Source organism: Microtus pennsylvanicus, chromosome 5 (genome assembly GCF_037038515.1).
Source record: "Microtus pennsylvanicus isolate mMicPen1 chromosome 5, mMicPen1.hap1, whole genome shotgun sequence".
Lineage (NCBI taxonomy): Eukaryota > Metazoa > Chordata > Mammalia > Rodentia > Cricetidae > Microtus > Microtus pennsylvanicus.
This window is the reverse complement of record NC_134583.1, coordinates 43,063,128-43,084,880: the sequence shown is the minus strand read 5'-3', so window position 1 is coordinate 43,084,880 and position 21,753 is coordinate 43,063,128. Positions and strand designations below refer to the sequence as shown.

Below are 21,753 nucleotides of genomic sequence, written 5' to 3'. Positions count from 1 at the left end.
CTCTCAAAACTCAACTTCAAAAGCAGAATTACAGCCTCCGAGGAGACGCCAAGTCAAAGGGCCCTTATTAGAGATGTTCTCTCTCCAACCTACCTTGTATTTCCACCACAAGTCAGTGCTGCCGTAGGGCAGCCCCAGAGCTCCAAGGATAGTAGTAGAAGAAAGTGCCAGGGCATTAGCAATAAGTTGGGGTCAACATGCCGCTCACCTGCCAGCTCATCACCTCCCCTACTTAGCACCATAGAAGGAGCCAGAGACATGAGATCATACTAGAGTCCTGTTCCAACTAAGGCTGCAGAAGAGTCTGCAGCTGAGTCCAATCAGAGCAATAGAGGACACCAGGCCACCTGCCCTGTAATTCTCTTGAGGTGGAGATAGCAGGCACCTCCCCATGTTAAAGATGTCAGACTCTGTGGTACAAGGATGACCAGGGAAGGTGAGCTGTGCCCCAAGTTTCACAAACACTCTTTTTCCCCACCCTGGCTCTGTAGATCTCAAATTCAGAGATCCGCCTGCCTCTGCCTCTCAAATATTGGGATTAAAGGCGTGGGCCACCACGGCCTGGCTTCACATTCTTATGTAATCTTTCCACTAACCCAATGAGCAATTACCATTATCTCCATAACACAAACCAAGAACCTGTGTCTAAGAGACTGCACTGTGCCTGTTTACTTACCACCTAAACAATTACCTAAGAAAACTATTTTTTTTTTTTTGTAAGAGAAAGTTATCTTTACAAGGGTAACATGAACCTTTTTCTCTCTCCTGTATCTTCAAAATAGAAAGACTACATGACCAGCAATGATGTCGCCCTCTGTTCTACCTGGACTTGACATGGACACTGGGACTTAAGGGACATTCTCTTAACACAAGCTGGGAGTGGCGGCGTCTCAAGATCCAAAGAGGCTGACACGGCTGGGTTTGTCTTTTTGCTTGAGTAGGGAAATCTGAACCTTTTTTTTCCCGGTCAGACACTCATAACTAAGTCCTCTGGACCAAGTCCTAGGAGCTGAAGCTGCCCAACTAGTTAAGAAAGACACTTACTCTGTAGGAAATTGCAAACAAAGTCTAGTCTTTCTGGCACGGGCTGCTGAAGAATTTGTTTCCCCTCTTCAGTGTTGTGTCTAAAACAAAACAGACAAAAAGGAGTAAGCATTTGGACAGGAGTAATTAGCCATCTTTGCTTGCTGCTTTGCCCCTTCAGCCCCAGTCTGTCCTAGATCTGGGACTGAAGAGGCTAAAGCTGGCAGGAGACGGCACAGATGAATGGGAAGCCATGTTACACAGCCTGGAGTGGCTCAACAATCACATGTCAGGAAGCATGGCTAACGTAGAGCAGAAGAGGTTCATAGGAAAAGAAAACAGTGCCAAGATATGAAACCTGAGTGGAGACATGGCTCTGAGGTTTTCAGGGCAAAGTCCCCACACTCCACACTGAGCAGAGGAATAAAGAGCTGAAATTTTTTAGAAGAGGTGAGAAGAGGTGCTCATTCTCCCCCAACTCTCCAACAGCCAACACACAGAAGAAAGGAACAAGTAAGAGAGGACGGCAGCGAGCAGGGAATCTTCAGACAGCCAGAACTGTCTCCCCAAATTTCTATTTCTCCCTACTTATTTTTGACTCCTTAATACCTTTCTTTAGATAAATATATCGATCTTAAAATTTAAACTTTCCATTTTTATATTAATAATGTTTAAGTTTTCCACAATGAACAATAAATTCTCCTAACAGCAAACTCTGAAGTCTCCAAAAGGAAGTCCCCAAAACAATGATTCTACCTGGATCATAATGATGCCACCAAGCGGATAAACACCACTCAAAGATTGCTCAAGAAAGTCCAAATTGGCTGGATGAGATGGTCCACCTTCTTCTTACAACACTGTGGCCAGAACTTCAGATAAACCCAACAGCCTGCTCAGACTGGCTACGATGTTAGAGCTAGTCCTCTTGAGACTAACCACTGTTTTAGTTTTTCACAGGGTCACATAGATACTGTTGCCCACTACACAGCAGGAAGCAATTCTAAGAAAATAGTGGACCCTTCCCAACAGATTTTGTTCCCTCAGGGTTATGGATAATTGTCATCTGTTGGGGGTTGGCTATAATGGGGTTATAATGGGGCTGGGAATGGAAAAATGTTTAGACTCAGGAATTGTAGTAATAAGGAGCAGCGGCGGGGCTTCGTCCCCAACACCCCAGCCGCCTGCTCGGCTAGCTTTTGCCCCGAAATAACAACACACAAACTGCATTCATTTAAACACTGCTTGGCTCATTTCTACCTAGCCTCTTCTAGGCTAACTCTCACACCTGGACTAGCCCATTTCTTATCATCTGTATAGCACCGGTCTTACCGGGAAGATTCTAGCCTAAGTCCATCCTGGGTCGGAGCTTCATAGCGTGCATCTTCCCTGGAGCGGGGAGCATGGCGTCTCTCTGAGGCGTCTGCTCCGGAGAGGAGAGCTGTTGATTCTGAGCTCACTTCCTCTTCCTCTCAGCGTTTTGTTCTGTTTACTCCTCCCACCTATCTTCTAACCAATGAAATGGGCCAAGGCAGTTTCTTTATTAGCCAATGACCTTCCTCCATCATTGAAATGGCGCCCACGTGGACAACTGCTTCCACATAAAGTCTGAGACAGCTTGGGAAGTAATTCTAGAACAAAATGAAAGCATTGTGCCTGGTTTCTTGGTAGCAGCAATTTCTCGGTTCTACTCTGCTTGCTAGAGGCAAGCAAGCGCCTCATCTAAAAGAGGCTTCCTGACTCAGCTTTAGCTGCAAAACCCTGCAGCTCATTAAGAGGTCCTGCCACGAAACACTTAAATGGTGTTGACGAAAAGCTGAATGCATGCTTTTCGGTTTTGAGCCATAGCAGGAAAAAAGCTGCGCCGTTTAAAAATGCCGACTTTCTGGGCCATCCTGCCAGGGAAAACTCTGACTGTTTGAGGCAGGAGGGCCGGCTACGGAGAGAGGACTTGAGTGTTGTCTGTTGTAGCTCGCTGGCTGGCAGGGACCTTGAAACGCCATAGAGGTGTGGCTATAAACATGGCTACAGCCAGTACCTCAGCCACGAGGCTGGAAAGCTAAGGAATGGACTGGATAGAGCTGGCAAAGCCACGCCTTTAATTCTACTGATATTGCTTGCTAAATTAAGGACTCATGTGGTCAGAAAAAGAGAGATATACAGTAAAGAGAGATTTAAAGACAAAGAAAATTTTTAAATGATTTACTGTGTGTTAAAAATATATGCAAGCTAAAAGTTGAAGTTCTTAAAGTTAAAAAAAAAAGGGAAGAGAGTTGTTGTGTGTGGTGGTACACGCCTTTAATCCCAGTGCCTAAAAGGCAGAGACAAACAGATCTCTGTGAGTTCAAGGTGTAATAGCAAACACCTTTAATCCCAGGGCCTGGGAGGCAGAGACAGGAGGATCTCTGAGAGTTCAAAAACAGCCTGGTCTACAGAGCTATTCCAGGTCAAAGATATACGCTCAAAAAGCAAAAAGTTAACCTAAGAATGTCACAGCTTACATTCTTAAGCGCCTAGTGATTTAAAGGCGCAAATCAAAAGTGCTCCTGGATAGTAAAAAACTGCAGATTCACAATAGGACAGATTCAGACCACTAAATGAGTCACAATGTTGGACACATAGGCTTGGGAGAGAGAAGAAAAAGAATATAGAGAATAAAGTTAATGGTTTAAAAAAAAGGTAAAGTCTTTAAAGAGACAGAGTACAGATAGTTAAGAGATTAAAAGAAATAAAGAAAAATAAGCCACGTAAAAATGGAAAATTCACAGAGAGTCTGGATTATGTACATTGTGTTTTCTTTAAAATTTTTGACTGTGAAGGAGCTAAGTACAGAGAGACATTTCATTATATGGGCTGACAAGTGGAAACAGAACGGATATCATGAGGGTATGATTTCAGAATTTGGATCTAAGGATATGATACTTTGAAAAAGAGATTCTTCTTTTGTTTTCACAGAGGATCAGACCTTGTGGATTGCATTTATCCCGATATGGTATGATAGACCACGCCCTCCTGAAGGGTTGGTGTGAACACCTTCAGAAAGTTGCTTTGCTCAACTGCCAACTGAGATGAAACTAGCACACAGGTTATACCATGAAAGACCTAATTAACGACGCCCCCATTCAGCAGGAAGCAGTTTGGAGAGAAAAAACTGCGCCCATGTTCCCAAATATGGTTTATAAATGTTCTTTTACATTTAAAGGGGGATATGATATAGATATGAATAATTTGCATTAGTATAGATTTTGCTTTATTTATAGAGATTTGAGGTCAATTTTGTTATATGTATAAGTGTTTCTGATTTTGATTAAGGTATTGTGATTGTGTAGTTCATTTAAATATGTACTGTATAATTAAGAAATATAGGTTGTTAATGGATAATCATCGATAATAGTAAAGCTTGTAGTCATGTTAGTTGGATTTTCTAGATATATAGAGATATATTTTAGATAGACATTCTTCATGTCTTTCAAAGATTACAGAATATGGCATTTAATGTTTTAATAACTTAGGACTTTTCATGACAATGAGACACTCTGCTCCTGGCAGCACCAATCTACTTCAAGAGGAAGATGGGCATCGAAGAGGAAGGATCCTTATGGAGTTTGATAGCCATTTGGGCAAGAAACTGCTCTTGTCTGGAGTATTGCATAAACTGGACAAAGAGAACCCGCAGAGAGAGGACTGCTGAACTTGCCTAAGGTGAGATGATCTTTCGGGGTTCCTGATTCATGAAAGATTCTGCGAGACATTCTGCAGGACACAACAGATAGTGACTGAACTGACTTTGAATTTTCCTGCTTTATGGAAATGTTTGCTGGATACCATGGGCCTGAAGGCTGAAGATGGATGCCCCAACGGTACAAAAGAACTTTGGGTGACTGTCCAGGCAGCGAGATGTCTCTGTCATTTCTAGAGTTTTGAAAGTTGCTTTTTTCTTGTTTGCTTAGGTAGTATTGTATCTTTCTGGAGTCTTTGATGGAGTTAAGAATAGTTAGTTATAGTTATAGTTTTCCTTAGTTATGATAAAGATTATTGTAACTTTTACTTGATAACTGTTTCGTTATATGTAATTTTGCTATGTTAAAGTTAAAGCCTTTTTTTTTTTTTGTTTAAACCAAAAAAGGGGAAATGATGGAGGAAGGTCATTGGCTAATAAAGAAACTGCCTTGGCCCATTTCATTGGTTAGAAGATAGGTGGGAGGAGTAAACAGAACAAAACGCTGAGAGGAAGAGGAAGTGAGCTCAGAATCAACAGCTCTCCTCTCCGGAGCAGACGCCTCAGAGAGACGCCATGCTCCCCGCTCCAGGGAAGATGCACGCTATGAAGCTCCGACCCAGGATGGACTTAGGCTAGAATCTTCCCGGTAAGACCGGTGCTATACAGATGATAAGAAATGGGCTAGTCCAGGTGTGAGAGTTAGCCTAGAAGAGGCTAGGTAGAAATGAGCCAAGCAGTGTTTAAATGAATGCAGTTTGTGTGTTGTTATTTCGGGGCAAAAGCTAGCCGAGCAGGCGGCTGGGGTGTTGGGGACGAAGCCCCGCCGCTGCTCCTTATTACTACAAGGAATCACTTTGGAAAAGAAAAAAGAAAAATAGACTAGGATGATAAGGTAGATTAGTGTATCTACTTGTCCAATTACTTGAGTTCTTTGTATATTTTGGAGATCAGACCTCTGTCTGATGTGGGGTTAGTGAAGATCTTTTCCCATTCTGTAGGCTGTCGTTTTGTCTTGTTGGCCATTTCCTTTGCTTTACAGAAGCTTTTCAGTTTCAGGAGGTCCCATTTATTAATTATTTCTCTCAGTGTCTGTGCTGCTGGGGTTTTATTTACAAGTGGTTCCCTGTGCCAATGAATTCAAGTGTGCTTCCCACTTTCTCTTCTATAAGGTTCAGTGTGGCTGGCTTTATGTTTGTAGTTCTATTTTTGTATACGTTATTACCCTTTTTGGTGGGGCGGTTGCCTGAGTCACCTATGCTCCTGGAAATAACTAATGAACGCATGAATTCACCAAGGTAAACTAGGTTACAATGTTTTTCTGGACTGTTGCTTTGTACCAAATCAAGGAAATTTGTCTTTTCTCTTAAAAAGAAAGTATTTCTGTACGGGTATTTTGTCTGCATGTCTACCTATGCACCTTGAGCTACTGGTGCCCATGACTACTAGAAAGACATCAAATCCCCTGGATTCCACAACATGTGAGTCACCATCTGGGTGGGAGTAATCAAACTCAGTTCCTCTGGAAGATCAACCAACCAGTGCTCTAAGTGCTGAGATGTCTCCAGCCTTGAACTTAGTCTTTCAAATTTGAAAAACTCCTCATCTGGGCTGGAAAGATGGCTGAGAGGTTTAGAGCACTGACTGCTCTTCCTGAGGTCCTGAGTTCAATTCCCAGCAACCACATGGTGGCTCACAACCATCTGTAATGAGATCTGGTGCCCTCTTCTGGCCTGCAGGCATACATGGAGGCTGAACACTATGTACATAATAATAGTAAATAAATAAACCTTTAAAAAAGAAAAGAAAAACCCCTCATCTATTCTGATTTCAAAAAAAGCACACATATACCTGCATACATACACAAACACTAATGTATATTACAACACAGAGGGTATTGTATCTAGTCGCTTGCCTTTTAGTAATAGTAAAATTAAATGGTGGGCTAGGTATTGCCAGCCTAATGGATTTACCCACCATTGATGACAGATGCCTCAATCTACCACTTTATTATGGTTTGAAAATAGTAAAAATTATCTAGGTCTTCCTAGCACCAGGGAGACAAATTCAAGACCATCCTTCAACTACATTGTCTGTTGAGGCTAGCTACATGAGACCCTGCCTCAATATAAAAAGCAAACAAATAAGCGTTTAGGATTCCAATCTGCCAGCCACAGAGAGTTACGGAAGCACTACAAGCAAAGGAGATGTAATATTCTTGAAATCACACTTATGGGAATAAATTGGAACAAGGAAATAATGAGGCCATGAAGGCCTGGTATCCTGGACGAGGCAGAGGCAGAGAGAGAGACAGAGTGAGAGAGAGGAAGGGAGGGAGGGAGGGAAGGAGGAAGGGGGTGAGAAAAAAAGAAAAGCTGGCAGTGGTGGACTCACACCTTTAATCCCAACACTCGGGAGATAGATCTCTAAACTCGAGGCCAGCCTATACTACAAGCTAGTTCTAGGACAGCCATAGCTACAGAGAAACCCTGTCTAAAAACAGCTGGTAGTGGTGGAGGCAGAGGCAGTGGGTCTCTGTGAGTTCGAGGCCAATCCAGTTTGCAAAAGCTAGTTCCAGGATGGACAGGCTCCAAACTTAAAGAGAAACCCTGTCTCAAAAAGCCACAACTACAACAAAAAAGAAGAGCCAGTGGCATTAAGTCAATGGTCTGAAACTCCTGTAAGACACCCCACCCCCCAAAAGAGAAAATTTCAAAGGATAACAAAACCATTCTAGCAGGCTTCTCTGTGCTGGGCCACTCAGCAGCGCTAGTCTTCCCACCATAGTTCTCCAGCTCAGCCTTATCCGCCTAGATACTCTTGGCTGGGCCTCCCAAGCCTGATGACCTGAGCTTAATCCCTGTAACCCATAGTGGAAGGAGAGAAGAGCTCCTGAAGCTACCCTCTGACCTCCTCCTGGACACTGTGGCGTACAAGCATCCACGTTCATGCACGTGCATCTCACACGCACAACAATGAGAGCAGGGCAGGGCGCACCATGAAAAGAGGGTTACAGAAGACTACTTTTTTTTTTTTTTTTTTCGAGACAGGGTTTCTCTGTAGCTTTGGAGCCTGTCCTGGAACTCCCTTGGTAGACCAGGCTGGCCTCGAACTCACAGAGATCCGCCTGTCTCTGCCTCCCACAGAAGACTACTTTTGAGACAGGAAGATGGGAAGTTCTTGGGGGTAGTCTTTTAGAATTGTGCATAGGGCTTTGAAGAGTCTTCTGTGCCAGAGTGAGGAGGTCTTTGGATAGGACAAGGCTGAAACCCCTCCCACTGAGAGGTCCAGTAACTAGAAAGGCAAGGTTACGGTGTCTCGGCCCGACCTGGTTTTCTGGTGAGAGCCCACCAATCGAGCACATGCAGCCCCACCCAAGGACTAGCTAGGATTTGGACGGCTCATACTCACATGGTGTTAATAATCTTGATGAAGATGCTGCAGTCCTGGAGCTGCAGCACCGTCTCCACCGGGTCAGCCACGTGCAGACTGTTCACCTGCAAGCCAAAGGGAAGAGTCTGCTAAGAATACTTCTAATACCAGAAGCCGTTCTTTGCCACGCCCGCGTTGTGCACGCCTTTAATCCCAGCACTTAGAAGGCAGATGTAGACGGTCTCTGTGAGTTTGAGGCCACCCTGGCCTACAAAGAGAGTTCTGGGACAGCCAGGGATACAGACAAACTCTATCTCGAAAACAACAATGGAACAAAAACAAAACCATGCCAGAAGCATGTAGCTCTGCTCACTGTGAGTGCCTACATTTGTAGGCTATAGGAATAAAGGGACTGGTGAGTCCAGGATTTGTTTTTTTATTTACTTAAGATAAAGTCTCATCATTTATCCTAGGCTGTCAGAAAATGTTTAATCCTTCAACTTCTACTTCCTAAATGAGGGGTGGAGTTGCAACTCTGTGCTACACCAAGCCAAGATTTTTAATTTATACACATTCACCCGGTGACTATGCACATGTACAGCCACCTAAAAATCAAAGGAAAGGCTTTACCTCTAAGAGTCCTCCTAGGAGTCCTAGGGCCATAGCACACCAAATACAATGTTAAAGCTAGGCCTAGAAAGATGACGCAGCAGGCGACTGTACCTACTGCCAAGCCTAGTGACTTGTTTGATCCTCAGAACCCACGAGGTAAAGGAGACAGACTTCAGCTTCCTTCCGACTTCCATTAGTACATATGCGGACACACACTAAACAAATAAATATCATAAAAATAATAACGGTTTACAAATACACACTTTAGTCTGAGGGGAGGAAGAAGAAATAATGAAAGAACAAAAAGTTTTTTTTTTTAAAGGGAAAAGAGCAGAAGGAGATAAAGTTCTCGATTCTGACCCAACTGCCTGTTTTTTCTCTTTAGCTTCAAATGACATCTAGTACTTTACACTACACAATCCCCAGGGCCATGCACAAATACGTCAAGTACACAGGCTATCAGCAGCAGGACCTCTGTAGAGAAGTCTACAGACGAATTCCACAGGCACTTGCGCTCTACTACCATGGGGCTCGCTAATTAACTTACTACATTTGTAGCATGACGTGGGGTTGGAATACAAAGCCCACTTAGAAACGAGGCTGTTCTGACATCTCAGAAGGTGGTTATATGAAATTAACTAGAATCCATTCTTATAAATGTGCTCTTTACAGAGCAATGGGCTAAGATCCAGTGGGTGGATATGCTTCTTGTCAAGCCTGATAACCAGAGTTCAGTCTCTGGATACAACACAGTGGAAAAAGTCTGACCCTGCACACAGGAACTCTTACATATGAAATTATTTCTGCAGTAAGGAACAAAGTCAGCACAGTGCTGCATGCCTATAATCTCAGCTCCTGGGAAGCTGAGGAAGGAGCATCACTGACAGTTCCAGGATAGCATGAACTACACAGCAAGAGCCTGCTTTCATACATATATTATCTTAAATTAAAACAAGTAGAGTGGTGAAGGGGATGGCTGAGCACTGAAGAGCACCTCTGCTCTTCCAGAGGATTGGAATCAACTCCAACATCCACATAGCGGTTTACAAACATCTGGAAACTTCAATTTCAAGGCATCCAACATCCCACTCTGGCCTCCTCAGACATCAAGCATATAAAATTAATTTTTTTAAAAAAATTAAAATAGGGGGCTGAAAAGATGGCTCAGTGAAGAAGAACTGATATGAGATTCTCCTCTGTATGCTGTGAATATCATTGGTTAATAAAGGAACTGCTTTGGGCCTGTAGCAGAGCTATAGAGGAACAGAGCTAGGTGGGGTAAACTAAAGAGAATGCTGGGAGAAAGGAGTTGGAGTCAGAGAGAAGCCATTTAGCCTTTCAGGAGCCGGACAGAACTTTAGCCAGTAAGCCACAGCCATGAGGCGATACACAACTAATAGAAATAAGTTAAGATGTAAGAGTTAGCCAAAAGAAGCTAGAGCTAATGGGCCAAGCAGTGTTTTAAATAATATGGTTTTGGTGTGACTATTTAAGTTCTGGGTAGCTGGGACCCGGGACCAACAAGTGGGCCACCTTCCAAAGAACAAGCTTCTGGAGGGACCAAGTCAATTCCTAGCCCCCATATCGGGCAGCTCACTGTCAGGTCCAAAGCCCCAGCCCACAGCCCCCACAGCCCCTTTCCCCCCAAATGGCAGTGCTAGTTGTCCTAAACAGAAAGACTGTTACTGTGCAAACGAGCCTACAGGTTCCTATTCACCAGAAAGGCAGGCCTCTTAAGGTGTTTCTGTGCATCATAAACCACCATCAGTTCCCCCAGGAACATCCTTAACCATCCCCCTAAGGTCAACTCTGTCTGGCAAGGGCACTAGTTCTGGAGAGCCTGCATCAGTTCAGATCCCTACCCTGCTGACTGTCATGTCAAATCTGCTTCCTTTTCTGCATTTGTTCTGCTCTCTGCCCCCAGCCCTACAGATGACCTTGGCAGTATGATCCCCAATAAATCCTTCTTTCTGCCCAAGGAGAGGTCTATCTCTATAGTTTCTCTGCAACATCACTTATATTTGGTGTCTGAAACCTGGGAGGGACACTTAACCCCCAAAAGGTCCTGTCCCTCCTAGTTGAACCAAACCATCAATTTTGACACTCCCAGGTTCAGATCATCTGCTTCTGCTGGCTCCTGCAACCTACCATTTTCAACTCCCAAATTTTAGAGTCCATCTCTTCAGCTGCTGCTCCTCACCTCCTCAGTGTCTCACTTGCAGTGACCCTGCTGTCTCTCAGCTTGTAGAGTCTAACACAAAATTGTGCTGGAGTCAGGCAGTTCTATACACCCTTTTGGGTGTCCCATTATGTGGAGGAGGGATGCCCCTCAATCCTGGGCATCTCTCTAACAAGCTTCTAGATACACTTGGGGATACCCTGAATTGAAATTCTTGTCAACACAACACTTATCCCCTAAAAGTCTCTCCCATTTCCTTGCTCTGATCCTGGCTACACTCTAGCCAAGGCTTACATCTTTGTAACTAGGCTCAACTACAGGCTTCCAAATTTGTTTTGTTCTGTTTCTATCCCCCATCCCCCATGACTGGGTATCTCTGTATTTCTGGCTGTCCTGGAACTCACTCAGTAGACCAGACTGGTATCAAATTTGGGATCTGTCTGCCTCTGGCCCGAGTGCTGGGATTAAAGTGTCTGCCCAGTTCTAAAAAATTTTTTAGATAAGGAACATGTTTAGTGAATAAGGTTTATGAGTTCCTAGGGTCCCTTTAGGCTAGCAAAAACTGACTAGACGTATGCCTAGGCTCTCTGTCTTTACTAACTTTGCTAAGTTTAAGCTATTTGGATAAGCTGAGTCATACAAGAAACTGATTTTTCTGTAAGGTACACTATGAAAGAATCAGGAAAGTAAGGTTCCCAGTCTCTCTCCTGACTATATTTATGGTTTAATGTTTTATTTTGATGGTAAAGGATCTTCAATTCAAATTTTTAAGGCTCAAATTCAACAGGGACAAAACTGTAAAATCCTAACCTTATAAATGGTATCAACTTGTTATAAACTGTTAAAGATAACTAAGACATGCAAGTCAATGGTCAGCCACCTTATACATGACCAAAGTTTTTATGTGCTCAGAACTATGCTAAGTACAAATGTCATTCATCTACAAGGACAAGCTTTAGCTTTCTGTACATCTTGTCAAAGTTTAAGTCTAAAAACAATTAACTGAAAATAAGTAAAATTTGTCTAGTCAGGCATACTTATATTATGGTACTTATATTATGGTCCTCAAACCTCTCAGAAAAATGCTGAATATGGCATTTAAAGTGTTTAAGGAAGGGCTGGAGAGATGACTCAGAGGTTAAGAGCACTGGCTGCTCTTCCAGAGGTCCTGAGTTTAATTCCCAGGAGCCACATGGGATCTGATGCCTTCTTCTAGCATGCAGGCTTACACGCAGACAGAATGTTCATACCAGGAAAAAAAAGTTAAGGAAAAAAAAAGGTTCCCATGATAAACAGAAATGTCAACGCCTGGTGGCGGCCCTGAGCCTCCACAGAAGATGGGCAGCAGACTTCACCTGGGACTTGCTTCACTATGGCTGTAATAGTCAATGCGCAAAGAACTGAAAAATACACTGCCCCTCCTTACTTTGTCAAGGTGGGTCAGTTTCCCAAATCCCTCTACAAGAAAATCTCTCAGATGGGACCTCTGCCACCAAAGTCATCAAGATCACCATGGGCCTAGGCTGGCTGTCCGAGCAGCCAGAAAGTCTCTGTCATTCTAAACTGATACAGAGGACATTTGGTCTATACTTCTTACTCATCTTTATTCTGCTCAGATTTCTGTGGGTAGCACTGATGGTGGGCCCTGGACTTCCCAGTGAAGCCAACCTCAGCCAGCCCCTCCCTATAGGCTGCAGCTGCCAAAATTCATCTTAAAAACATTTTGCTTTACAGTAACTTTGGGTGCAAAAATTGTCCATGTTGTCTGCTAATGATACAAATCTGAAAACTTTAAAAAAGGAAGTTTAAGGCTTGGAGAGATGGCTCAGAGGTTAAGAGCACTGGCTATTCTTCAGAGGTCCTGTGTTCAATTCCCAGCAACCACGTGGTGGCTCACAACCATCTGTTAATAAGATCTGGTGCCTCTTCTGGCCTGCAGGCAGACATGTAGGCAGAACACTGTATATGAAATAAATAAATAAATTCTAAAAGGAAAAAAAGGAAGTTTAAATTATAAGTCTCTCAAATGAAAAGGCACTAGAACCGAGGCCAATTACTGAACTGGTTCACATGTAAAACTCAGGCCTTGCCCCCTCCTCCCCCCAAAAAGCTAAGTGGCACATGACTTTAACCCCAATACTCAGATGCAGGCAGGTCTCTGTGAGTTCAAGGCCAGCCTGGTATCAAAGTGAGTACCAGGATAGCCAGAGCTAAACAGTGAAACCCTGTCTCCAAAAAAAAAAAAAAAAAAAAAGACCCCCCCAGACTCCTGCCCCCCCAAAAAAAATCAGGCCTTGATTTTTCTAGGTCTACTAAGTATCCTGTTGAGTAAGGCAAACTCAGAGATGGGTTTACCTTGATGAAAAAGCTTCAAGTAGAGAAAGGTAAACTCACAAAACAGGTTTCAATGTAACAGTTTTGCTTTTTTTTTTTTTTTTTTTGCTATTCCTTTATTTAGTAGACCTTGCTTTTCAATGACTGCTCTCAGTAATCAACCACATTTGTTTCACAATAAATGATTGGATGTTTCCAAATAAAGGGAGGGAAAAGTTAGTTTTAAGTCATGAAGGTCTGAAGCCTTGATTTAAGGAATATAGAAAAAGGGAGAGACCTAAGGATGATACATAAAGATGTTAAGACCTCAAAAGTTCAGAGTTTTAACATACTAATGAATGGAGTTCTGGTATTAGTTTAACCTTGGTAAAGCACTGGCTATTAGCATAGTCACATGCTCAAAATTTTAATTTCCTTTGGTTGTTTTCTAAATATAGACTTAACAGGCTGACTCACTCTGCAGAAAAAAGCATTTCTATCCAATTTATATATGTAAAGTTTTCTGGACAGAGGAAAGAGTGTTCATGCTTTTATCCTAGGACCTTTTTGAGTCCCCAAACTTTTTTTTTGTTTGTTTGTTTTTTGTTTTTCGAGACAGGGTTCCTCTGTGTAACAGTCCTAACTGTCCTGGAACTCGCTCTGTAGGCCAGGCTGGCCTAGAACTCAGAGATCCGCCTGCCTCTGCCTCCCGAGTGCTGGGATTAAAGGCGTGCGCCACCAACGCCCGGCCACCACCAGAGTTTTATCTCGTTGTATAATCTTTTAAAAATTCATATAAACTTCAGGGAATTGCAACTTGGATCCATCTGTCACAAGTCAAAGGGCTCAGGAATCCCTTGCCTGATAAGTAAACACTCCTGTCAGTCAACAGCTTATGCTTTCCTCCTACCGCCTACCCTTGAGGGAGAGCTCTTTGCTTGCTCTAGACTTGGGACTCCTTCCCACATCCCACCCACCAGGACCATGAGACAGGCCTGGAAATCTCAAGTGTACACCCAAGATAAAGATATTCCTAAACACTTCAACTTTACCTTCTACCCCTCATCTATATCTGGACAGACACCATCCAGGAATCAACTGTGGCCCTGCAACTGCTCCCCAAAATAGCTTACCTCACTAAGCCCAGGAGAGACCTGAACTTGCTGAAAGCCAATGTCAAGAGAACTGGCTTTCAAACGACCACCTTCTGCAGTGGACTTCCAGCCTATCCTTTGGTCTCCCCTTGGGCTCCTGCTCCTACCCCTCCTCAGTCCACCAGTCTCTATCAGTCACATAAAATGTAATTACGCCGTCTCTTCAGATTCTTTCAGGTGAAATTTCCTCATCTGTTGGGCTAGAAAACCAGATACCTACCATCCCCTGCTGGCTTGAGAGTCTACTTTGGACCAGCATTCCAGACCCTCCTAACCTCAAGTTTCCAATCAACAGAAAGCAGATACAGAAGAGATTGGCTACATTACTCCTTATCATCAACAAAACACCAGAACATCAGATCCAAAGCCCCCTTACTCATAACCATCTCTAACTGTAGCTCCAGGGGAGTACAACACCTCTGGTCTCTGCAGGCATCAGCACATACCCCCTACACACACAAATAACTAAAAATAATAAAAATAAAATTTAAAATTCAAATAATGAAGCAGATATAAACTTTGCAGAGGCTAATTTAACAGCATTATAAAATTAAGAGGATTTAAAAGATAAATTCATCTCTAGAAAGGGCAATATTTATTTCAATTAAGTTCTTTTACACTGAGAACAATTTTTAGAGCTGGGTGTGGTAGTGTACACCTAATTCCAGCATTGGAGAAGTTTAGGAAGGAGAATTGGGATTTCAAGGCCAGCCTCAGGTAGTAGTGAGTCCAGAGCCAGACTGGACTTTAAGGGAACCTGTTTTTTTTAATTAATTTATTTATTAAAGATTTCTGTCTCTTCCCCGCCACCGCCTCCCATTTCCCTCCCCCTCCCCCAATTAAGTCCCCCCCCCAGCCCGAAAAGCAATCAGGGTTCTAAGGGAACCTGTTTTAAAAATCAACAAAACATGGGAGCTAGAGAGATGGCTCAGTGGTTAAGAGCACTGCCTGCTCTTCCAAAGGTCCTGGGTTCAATTCCCAGCAACCACATGGTGGCTACAACCATCTGTAATGAGATCTGGTGCCCTCTTCTGGCCTGCAGGCATACACACAGAATATTGTATACATAATAAATAAATAAATAAATAAATAAATAAATAAATAAATAAATAAATAAATAAAATATTTAAAAAAATCAACAAAACAATAAAACAACAAATCTTTTAGACTGGATCCAAATTAATGTAGGCTAAAAGATTCTTTCCTGTTTTTTATCCTTTTAGACTAGGGATCAAGACTGTACTTCCACATGCCGGGCAAGCACCCCACTTACTGAACTATATAACCCTAGTCCTACCACGAGAGGATTAAAGGCAACATATCTATATTGCCTTTTGGTGGGGAGGGGCAACTTCAATCTAGTTAGTCAGAACAGATCAGTTTGTTTATTTGTTTATTTATTTATTAAATATTTATTTATTTATTATGTATACAATATTCTGTCTGTGCCTATGTCTGCAGGCCAGAGAAGACTCCTCATTACAGATGGTTGTGAGCCACCATGTGGTTGCTGGGAACTGAACTCAAGACCTTTGGAAAAGCAGGCATGCTCTTAACCACTGAGCCATCTCTCCAGCCCTTATTTTTTTTAAGATTCTGAAAGACTTCAGGCTAAGATTCTTTTTAAGCTGCTGAATCAAGAGGGACTGCTCAGAATTAAGAATCCAAAATTATCTCCATTTAAATGCCTGCAATTTGCCAGGAGGTGGTGGCGCAAGCCTTTAATCCCAGCAAGGAGGGGGGGAGGCAGAGGCAGGTTTGGATCTCTGTGAGTTCAAGGCCAACCTGGTCTACAAGAGCTAGATCAGGACTGGCTCCAAAGCCACAGAGAAACCCTGTCTTGAAACCGCCCCCCTCCCCCAAAAAATGCCTGCAACCTAGGTAAAGTATTCAGAGGGAATGAACGCTTGTTCACTAACAAGACTGAAAATCATGCCAATTAGCTGACTTAAAGTCATTTAAGGAATTTAGACTCATCACTTCTAACAATAAAGTAATAATCCAGAAATGGTTTCATTCATAAAAATGAGAGCATTTTTCTTGTTATTTGCTCTAGATTGGGAAACCATTCAAAGGTGAAGAAGCTGAGGTTCTTGCACGTCTAGCCAGAGTGTAATCGTCAGGGTGGAGACACAGCTCACTGGCTAACCCACGCACTGCCTGGAAGGTCTGCAACAACTTACAGTTTCAAACTAAAGCAAAATAGAAACCACTGAAATTTGGGGAGGGAAAAAAAACTTTCACAAATAGCATTTTAATACATTCATCATAAAGATTCTTTTCGGGAGGAGCTTATTTCTTTTTTGGTTTTTTAAGACAGCGTTTCCCTGTGTAGGGTTGAAACTCTCATTGTAGACCTGGCCTCAAACTCACTGATACCCGTCTGCGTCTGCCTCAAGTGTTGGGATTAAAGGCGTGCCACCACCACCACCCGTCTGATTCTTTTTTTTCCTCAAAACAGTGCTGGAGATGGAAACCAGGACATAGTGAATATAGACAAGTGCCCTCCACCAAGCTACACTCTACAGCTCTTGACAAAATTAGTTTTTTTGGAGGAGAGCTCCTGGGGTCCCAAATTAGAGTTTAGCACTTGCTAGTATGTGTTCAATACTCAACTACATACAGTCTCAGCACTGACAAAAGTGTTTTTCTTCTAGTCCTTCTCCTAGAAAATTATTTTACCTTTAAGATTTATTTTTGTTATGTGTATGAATATGCACCTGCATGAATTTATGTTCAGCAGGCGCCCTCTGAGAGCAGAGGGTTATGGGCAAACGTAAGCTGTCTGATGTGAGTACTGAACATCAGTGCTCTTAGCTGGTGCCTTCTCTCCATCTCCTTCTCTCTAGGTAAAATTTTCAAAGACAGTTTTAATTAGCAAATATACGTATATATTTTGTTCTGTGTGACTGCATGTATGATGTGTTGTATGTGTGTATACATGAGCACACAACATATGTGAACTTGGGCCCTCATGTTTCTGTTTTATTATTGAGCCATCTCTTTAGCACTAGTAATTTTATACCATTCTTTTCACATAATAAAAGCCATGTTTTAAAATGCTAGTTTATAAAATTAATTCATGAGTGTTTTGCCTCCTTGTATGCAGGTGCATCAAATGCATGCAGTATCTGAGGAGGCCAGAAGATAGAAACCCTGGAACTGGAGTTATAGATGGTTGTGAGCCACCATATGACTGGTGAGGACCAAACCTGGGTCCTCTGCAAGAGCAATAGCAAATGCTCTTAACTGCTGAACATTTCTCCACTCCTAATGAATAAATCTAAAAAAAAAAAAAAAGCTAGTCTATCTATTCAAACAAGACTAGCTTTTGGGTGGTGTGAAGGCTGCCAGTGAACTCTTTTCTATTGGGAAAAGTCAACGAAGCATTTGCAGAAAACCCAGGGCTCATCAATCCTGTTATGGAAATAGTTGGCTGATCAAGAATACTGAGCAAACGTTCAGAATTGGATGAACTAATGAGTAAAGGTGCACACTGAGAAATATGTGAATTGCACAGGGACTGAACATGACATCCCTGATAAACTAGCGCATTTGCTACCGGAAAAAAAAATCACACTTAACTTCCTAATGGTTATAGATATATACAATGTACATCACTTTTATAATACCATAGACTGGGTATTTAGACTAAACTCTGCTATTCAAGATTTTTGAGAGTATCTATAATAAAAAGTGGATCTACGAATCCTGTACTTTAGAATAGCAATGCAATCCTAAGCCTCACATAATATTGCAACTCATTTGCATCTATCTCTGGATTTAGGTAAAGACTTAATGATCTTCCTACTGTGAGTGCAGGAAAGCTTGTGCCAAGTGAATATTACATATGGCTGCTGCTATTTTTATTTAGTGAAACAACAGCTTTGCAGCCCACTAAGAACAATATTAAAAAGGAGGACAAGGAAAAAATAGGACAATGGAAGCAGACAGAAGCATAATTGAGAAAGTGAGGAAGACATTCGAAGATTAGGTCTTTGAAGACCAAAGTTCCTGCCAATGTGGGCCAACAAGGTTCACAGTCAGAACAGTATACAGCCTGGGGTGGTAGGTACAACATCTGATCCCAGCACTCAGGAGCAGAGGCCAGGCAAGGCTAGCTACATAGTGTGACCCTGTCACACCAAAAAACCAAAAAACTGCAGAACAAATGAATGGGTTTGCACGGCGTCCCAATGTTCTGTTCCATGACCAAAAGGAATACCTCAGAGAAGCCTGCATTGAGCTACAAGTTATCACTGTCAGCAGCAGCAATATCTTTGGCAATATGAAAACTGCCTGGTCTGTAAACAAGAGGACTTTGCAGAGCACTGACTGATAGAATGTTCTTCTGATACACATCTTTCCTGAAGACATACCGCAAAAAAAGAAAGTTACTTACCCAAGAGAGTAACGTGGCTGCTCGGGTAGCATGGAGTGTCATCTTGGCGGTCCCAGTCAGTCACTCCAATGCACCTGGAATCCAAGAGAAAAAGCACGCTCAGTAAATCAGATTATTTCCCATAACTTAACAGAAGAAAAGTAGTTCCATTTACCAGCTCTGAATACATCAACAAGTCAATAGCACTCAACCCACTAAAGGTAGCACAGAAATTCTGAGACTTCAGAGAAAACCCACAGATTACTCTAGAGCTTGTCAAGGACTGACTGCAAAGACTCTTGTACTCAAGCGAATGCTCTTATCACCCAGTAGACGGAAAACACAGCATTCAAAGTTGGTCTGCAGCCCTGTTCTTTGGAACATGGTGCCCTTCAACAAGGAACAAGCCTGGTTTTCTAAAGTGACCAGGGTCTGAACACTAACTTCATGGGACCATGGTCATATGACATTAGACAAATAACATAATCTCTTTTCGTCTGTTTCTTCATCTGCAAAATGCATCCACATAAGCCTCCTTGCCCTCCTGTGCAAACAGCACAGTGCCTCTGACAGGTAATCAATCATAAATGATTTCTGTTTTAAAATAAAAGCCGATTTCTCATTCGGTTTTACAACCAAATCCTTGGACTTGGAGATCTGCTTGTCTCTGCCTTCCCAGCATTGGGACTAGAGAGAAAACCACAGCACTTAGCTTTCAGGTGGGTACTGGAGATATGAACTCAGGTTCATGATTGGGCAGCAGAACTTTACCTGCTGAGCTATCTCCCCAGCATGGTCCAAGATTAGGCATTTATACCAGTATTCTTACCCCAATGCCCTTTTTCCCTGGGAATCTGCCATTTGTCTGCTAACAGACCCATGGGATCACGGACGTGAGTAAATATTTCCCAGCACTTTGTATCAGCCCCCAAGACCCCCACAGTCTCTGAGAGCACAACTGTCCTCTTCCACCTCCTGCACAACTGCCTACTATGTCACTACTCTAGGAGGATCAACAAGAAAAGAAAGGCCTTTCACCTATACAGTTCTATGAATATTAGCATCTCTATGATACAAGGTCACTTAGACTCAAAAGCTGCTAAGTGCTTTCTGAATGCAAAGTACTAGGTATAAAGATTGATTCAATTTTTGTCAATAAGTCAAATAATGAAGAAGAGATTCACTATCTGGTCCACTTCCCATCACCCCTTGGAACCGCCTATCCAAATGTTCTGTACTCATCAACCAACCAAAACAGGTGTTTTCTTAGTCCCTACTTGTTTTTCCTGTCCTGGAAGCTACAAGGGAAACAGAAGACAATGACATCATCACTGCCTTTGAGGGGTTTTAAGAGGGTGAGGAGTAAAATTAAACATACCTGAATCACAAACAGAAGAAAATAATTAAGTGTTAACTATAAGTGAATGCTAATTATAACTACTTCCGAGCCTGCAAAACCCAGCATTTAATATCTAATCTATCACCTGTCATATCAATGTCAGACTGAGAAATGAGTTAAATTACCTGGTCTTCGGTGGGTGCAAGTACATTTTCTCAGAAGGGCAGACATGCTAAGGGGCCCATGTATTCCTCAGTCCTAAATGATTTCTCTCAAGTATAGCCTGTCTGTGAGCACTGACTGTCCAGCCCTTGGGACCAGGGAGGATAATCTCAACCAGTGAAATGAAATTGGGCTTTCTGGAGGTAGCTGCCACCACAGCTTGAGAGGCCAGGCTCAGCCTACAGGATGAAGGGAGCAGTATCAACTGCTCGCCAGGGTGCTGGTCAGGGTTACAGCTTAGTGTGAAGTGCTTACCTAACCTGTGCAAGGTCCTAGGTCTAGTTACCAGCACTGGGGAGAGTCTGTGATCTTGAGTAACAAGGTAAATGTAGCTGAGGCCTCTCCACAAATCCTCACCACTAAGAAACTTTATGTGCAACTCCCCCTGAAACCTGAGGCAAACCCCGCCCAGAAGACTGGGTGATGGGGATGGAAAAACAGATCCCTACAACTGTAGCCTCCTGTGAACCATTTTACAGAAAGACCTGAGACCCACCCCAACACAATCTGATTGTGCATGTACACAAGCACTCAAGAATAAAAACAACAACAAAATCCCAGATGGTAGACCAGGACCCTGAGTTTCAGAGTTCCCAAACACCTGATTCTTTGAAAATGAAATGTACCCATAATCCAAAACTGGGGCTTCCCAAAGCTGATAAAGCACCCTCTCTTTTCCTCATTCCAAGAAAGGCAGAGAAAGCAGTGACCTGCTCACATCCTTTGTCCTCTTTACACTTCCCGAGTTTCCATAACATAGTTCCCTATATCAGGACCACACTTACAAGAAATCCCATTTCCAAAAAGGATGCATCAGGACAAGGAGAGAGACAACAAAGGGATTTGCTGCCGCCTGGCCTGTGCTCTCTGGATCTGAAAGCGGTAAAGACTAGCAGATGGCTTTCCTACAAGGGCTGAGGCTAATGTAAACCACCTGCTAGATGCAAGGACCAGAACCGAGGGTCAGGTTGCTGAGTTCTGGGGATCTCTTGGGGCGGGGGGAGGGGGAGACTCGGAGAAACCAAGTAATATCCAGAGGACATGAGAGGCAGAACTCCTCCCATGCTCACGCTCCACCCCAGTCTAAGCTCCAGCTCCCCGTAGTAGCTGTCTGCCTGAATACCACCACCTTAGCTCAAGATAACTCCACAGGGAACTTTGATCCAGACAGCTGCTAACCTGTTCCAACTCTCAATTTATAGGCCCCTGCCAATAATGAATCCTCACTCTTTACTGCTCCTAATCCCAGAATTTCAGAGCCACAGAGGCTTCCACCTCAAGGAATCATCCCTCAAACCTTACCCCAGCCCCAACTCAAAGGTTCCCAAGGCACAGAGAAAATGGCTGTTTCATCTGTATGCCCAAGCTCGGGAGCAAAACTTACCACCACTTACTCTGGGAGCCACCCTGTCCGTAACTGAAACCCTCTCTAAAAGACATACC

At 43.0% G+C, this 21,753-nt stretch overlaps 1 protein-coding gene across 8 annotated transcripts in view; it reads right to left on the bottom strand.

Moving 5' to 3' along the window:
• The window catches only part of Numa1 (nuclear mitotic apparatus protein 1), an 81,161-nt gene that overhangs the window by 21,176 nt on the left and 38,232 nt on the right, over window positions 1-21,753 (bottom strand). For all 8 annotated transcript variants that reach the window (XM_075971660.1, XM_075971655.1, XM_075971657.1 and 5 more), the window contains exons 2-4: window positions 18,771-18,844; window positions 8,150-8,235; window positions 1,045-1,124 (exon numbers count right to left, since the gene is read on the bottom strand). In XM_075971660.1, the coding sequence (XP_075827775.1) occupies window positions 1,045-1,124; window positions 8,150-8,235; window positions 18,771-18,812 (208 nt within the window). In that variant the 5' untranslated portion in view covers window positions 18,813-18,844. The remainder of the gene's footprint in view (window positions 1-1,044; window positions 1,125-8,149; window positions 8,236-18,770; window positions 18,845-21,753) is intronic.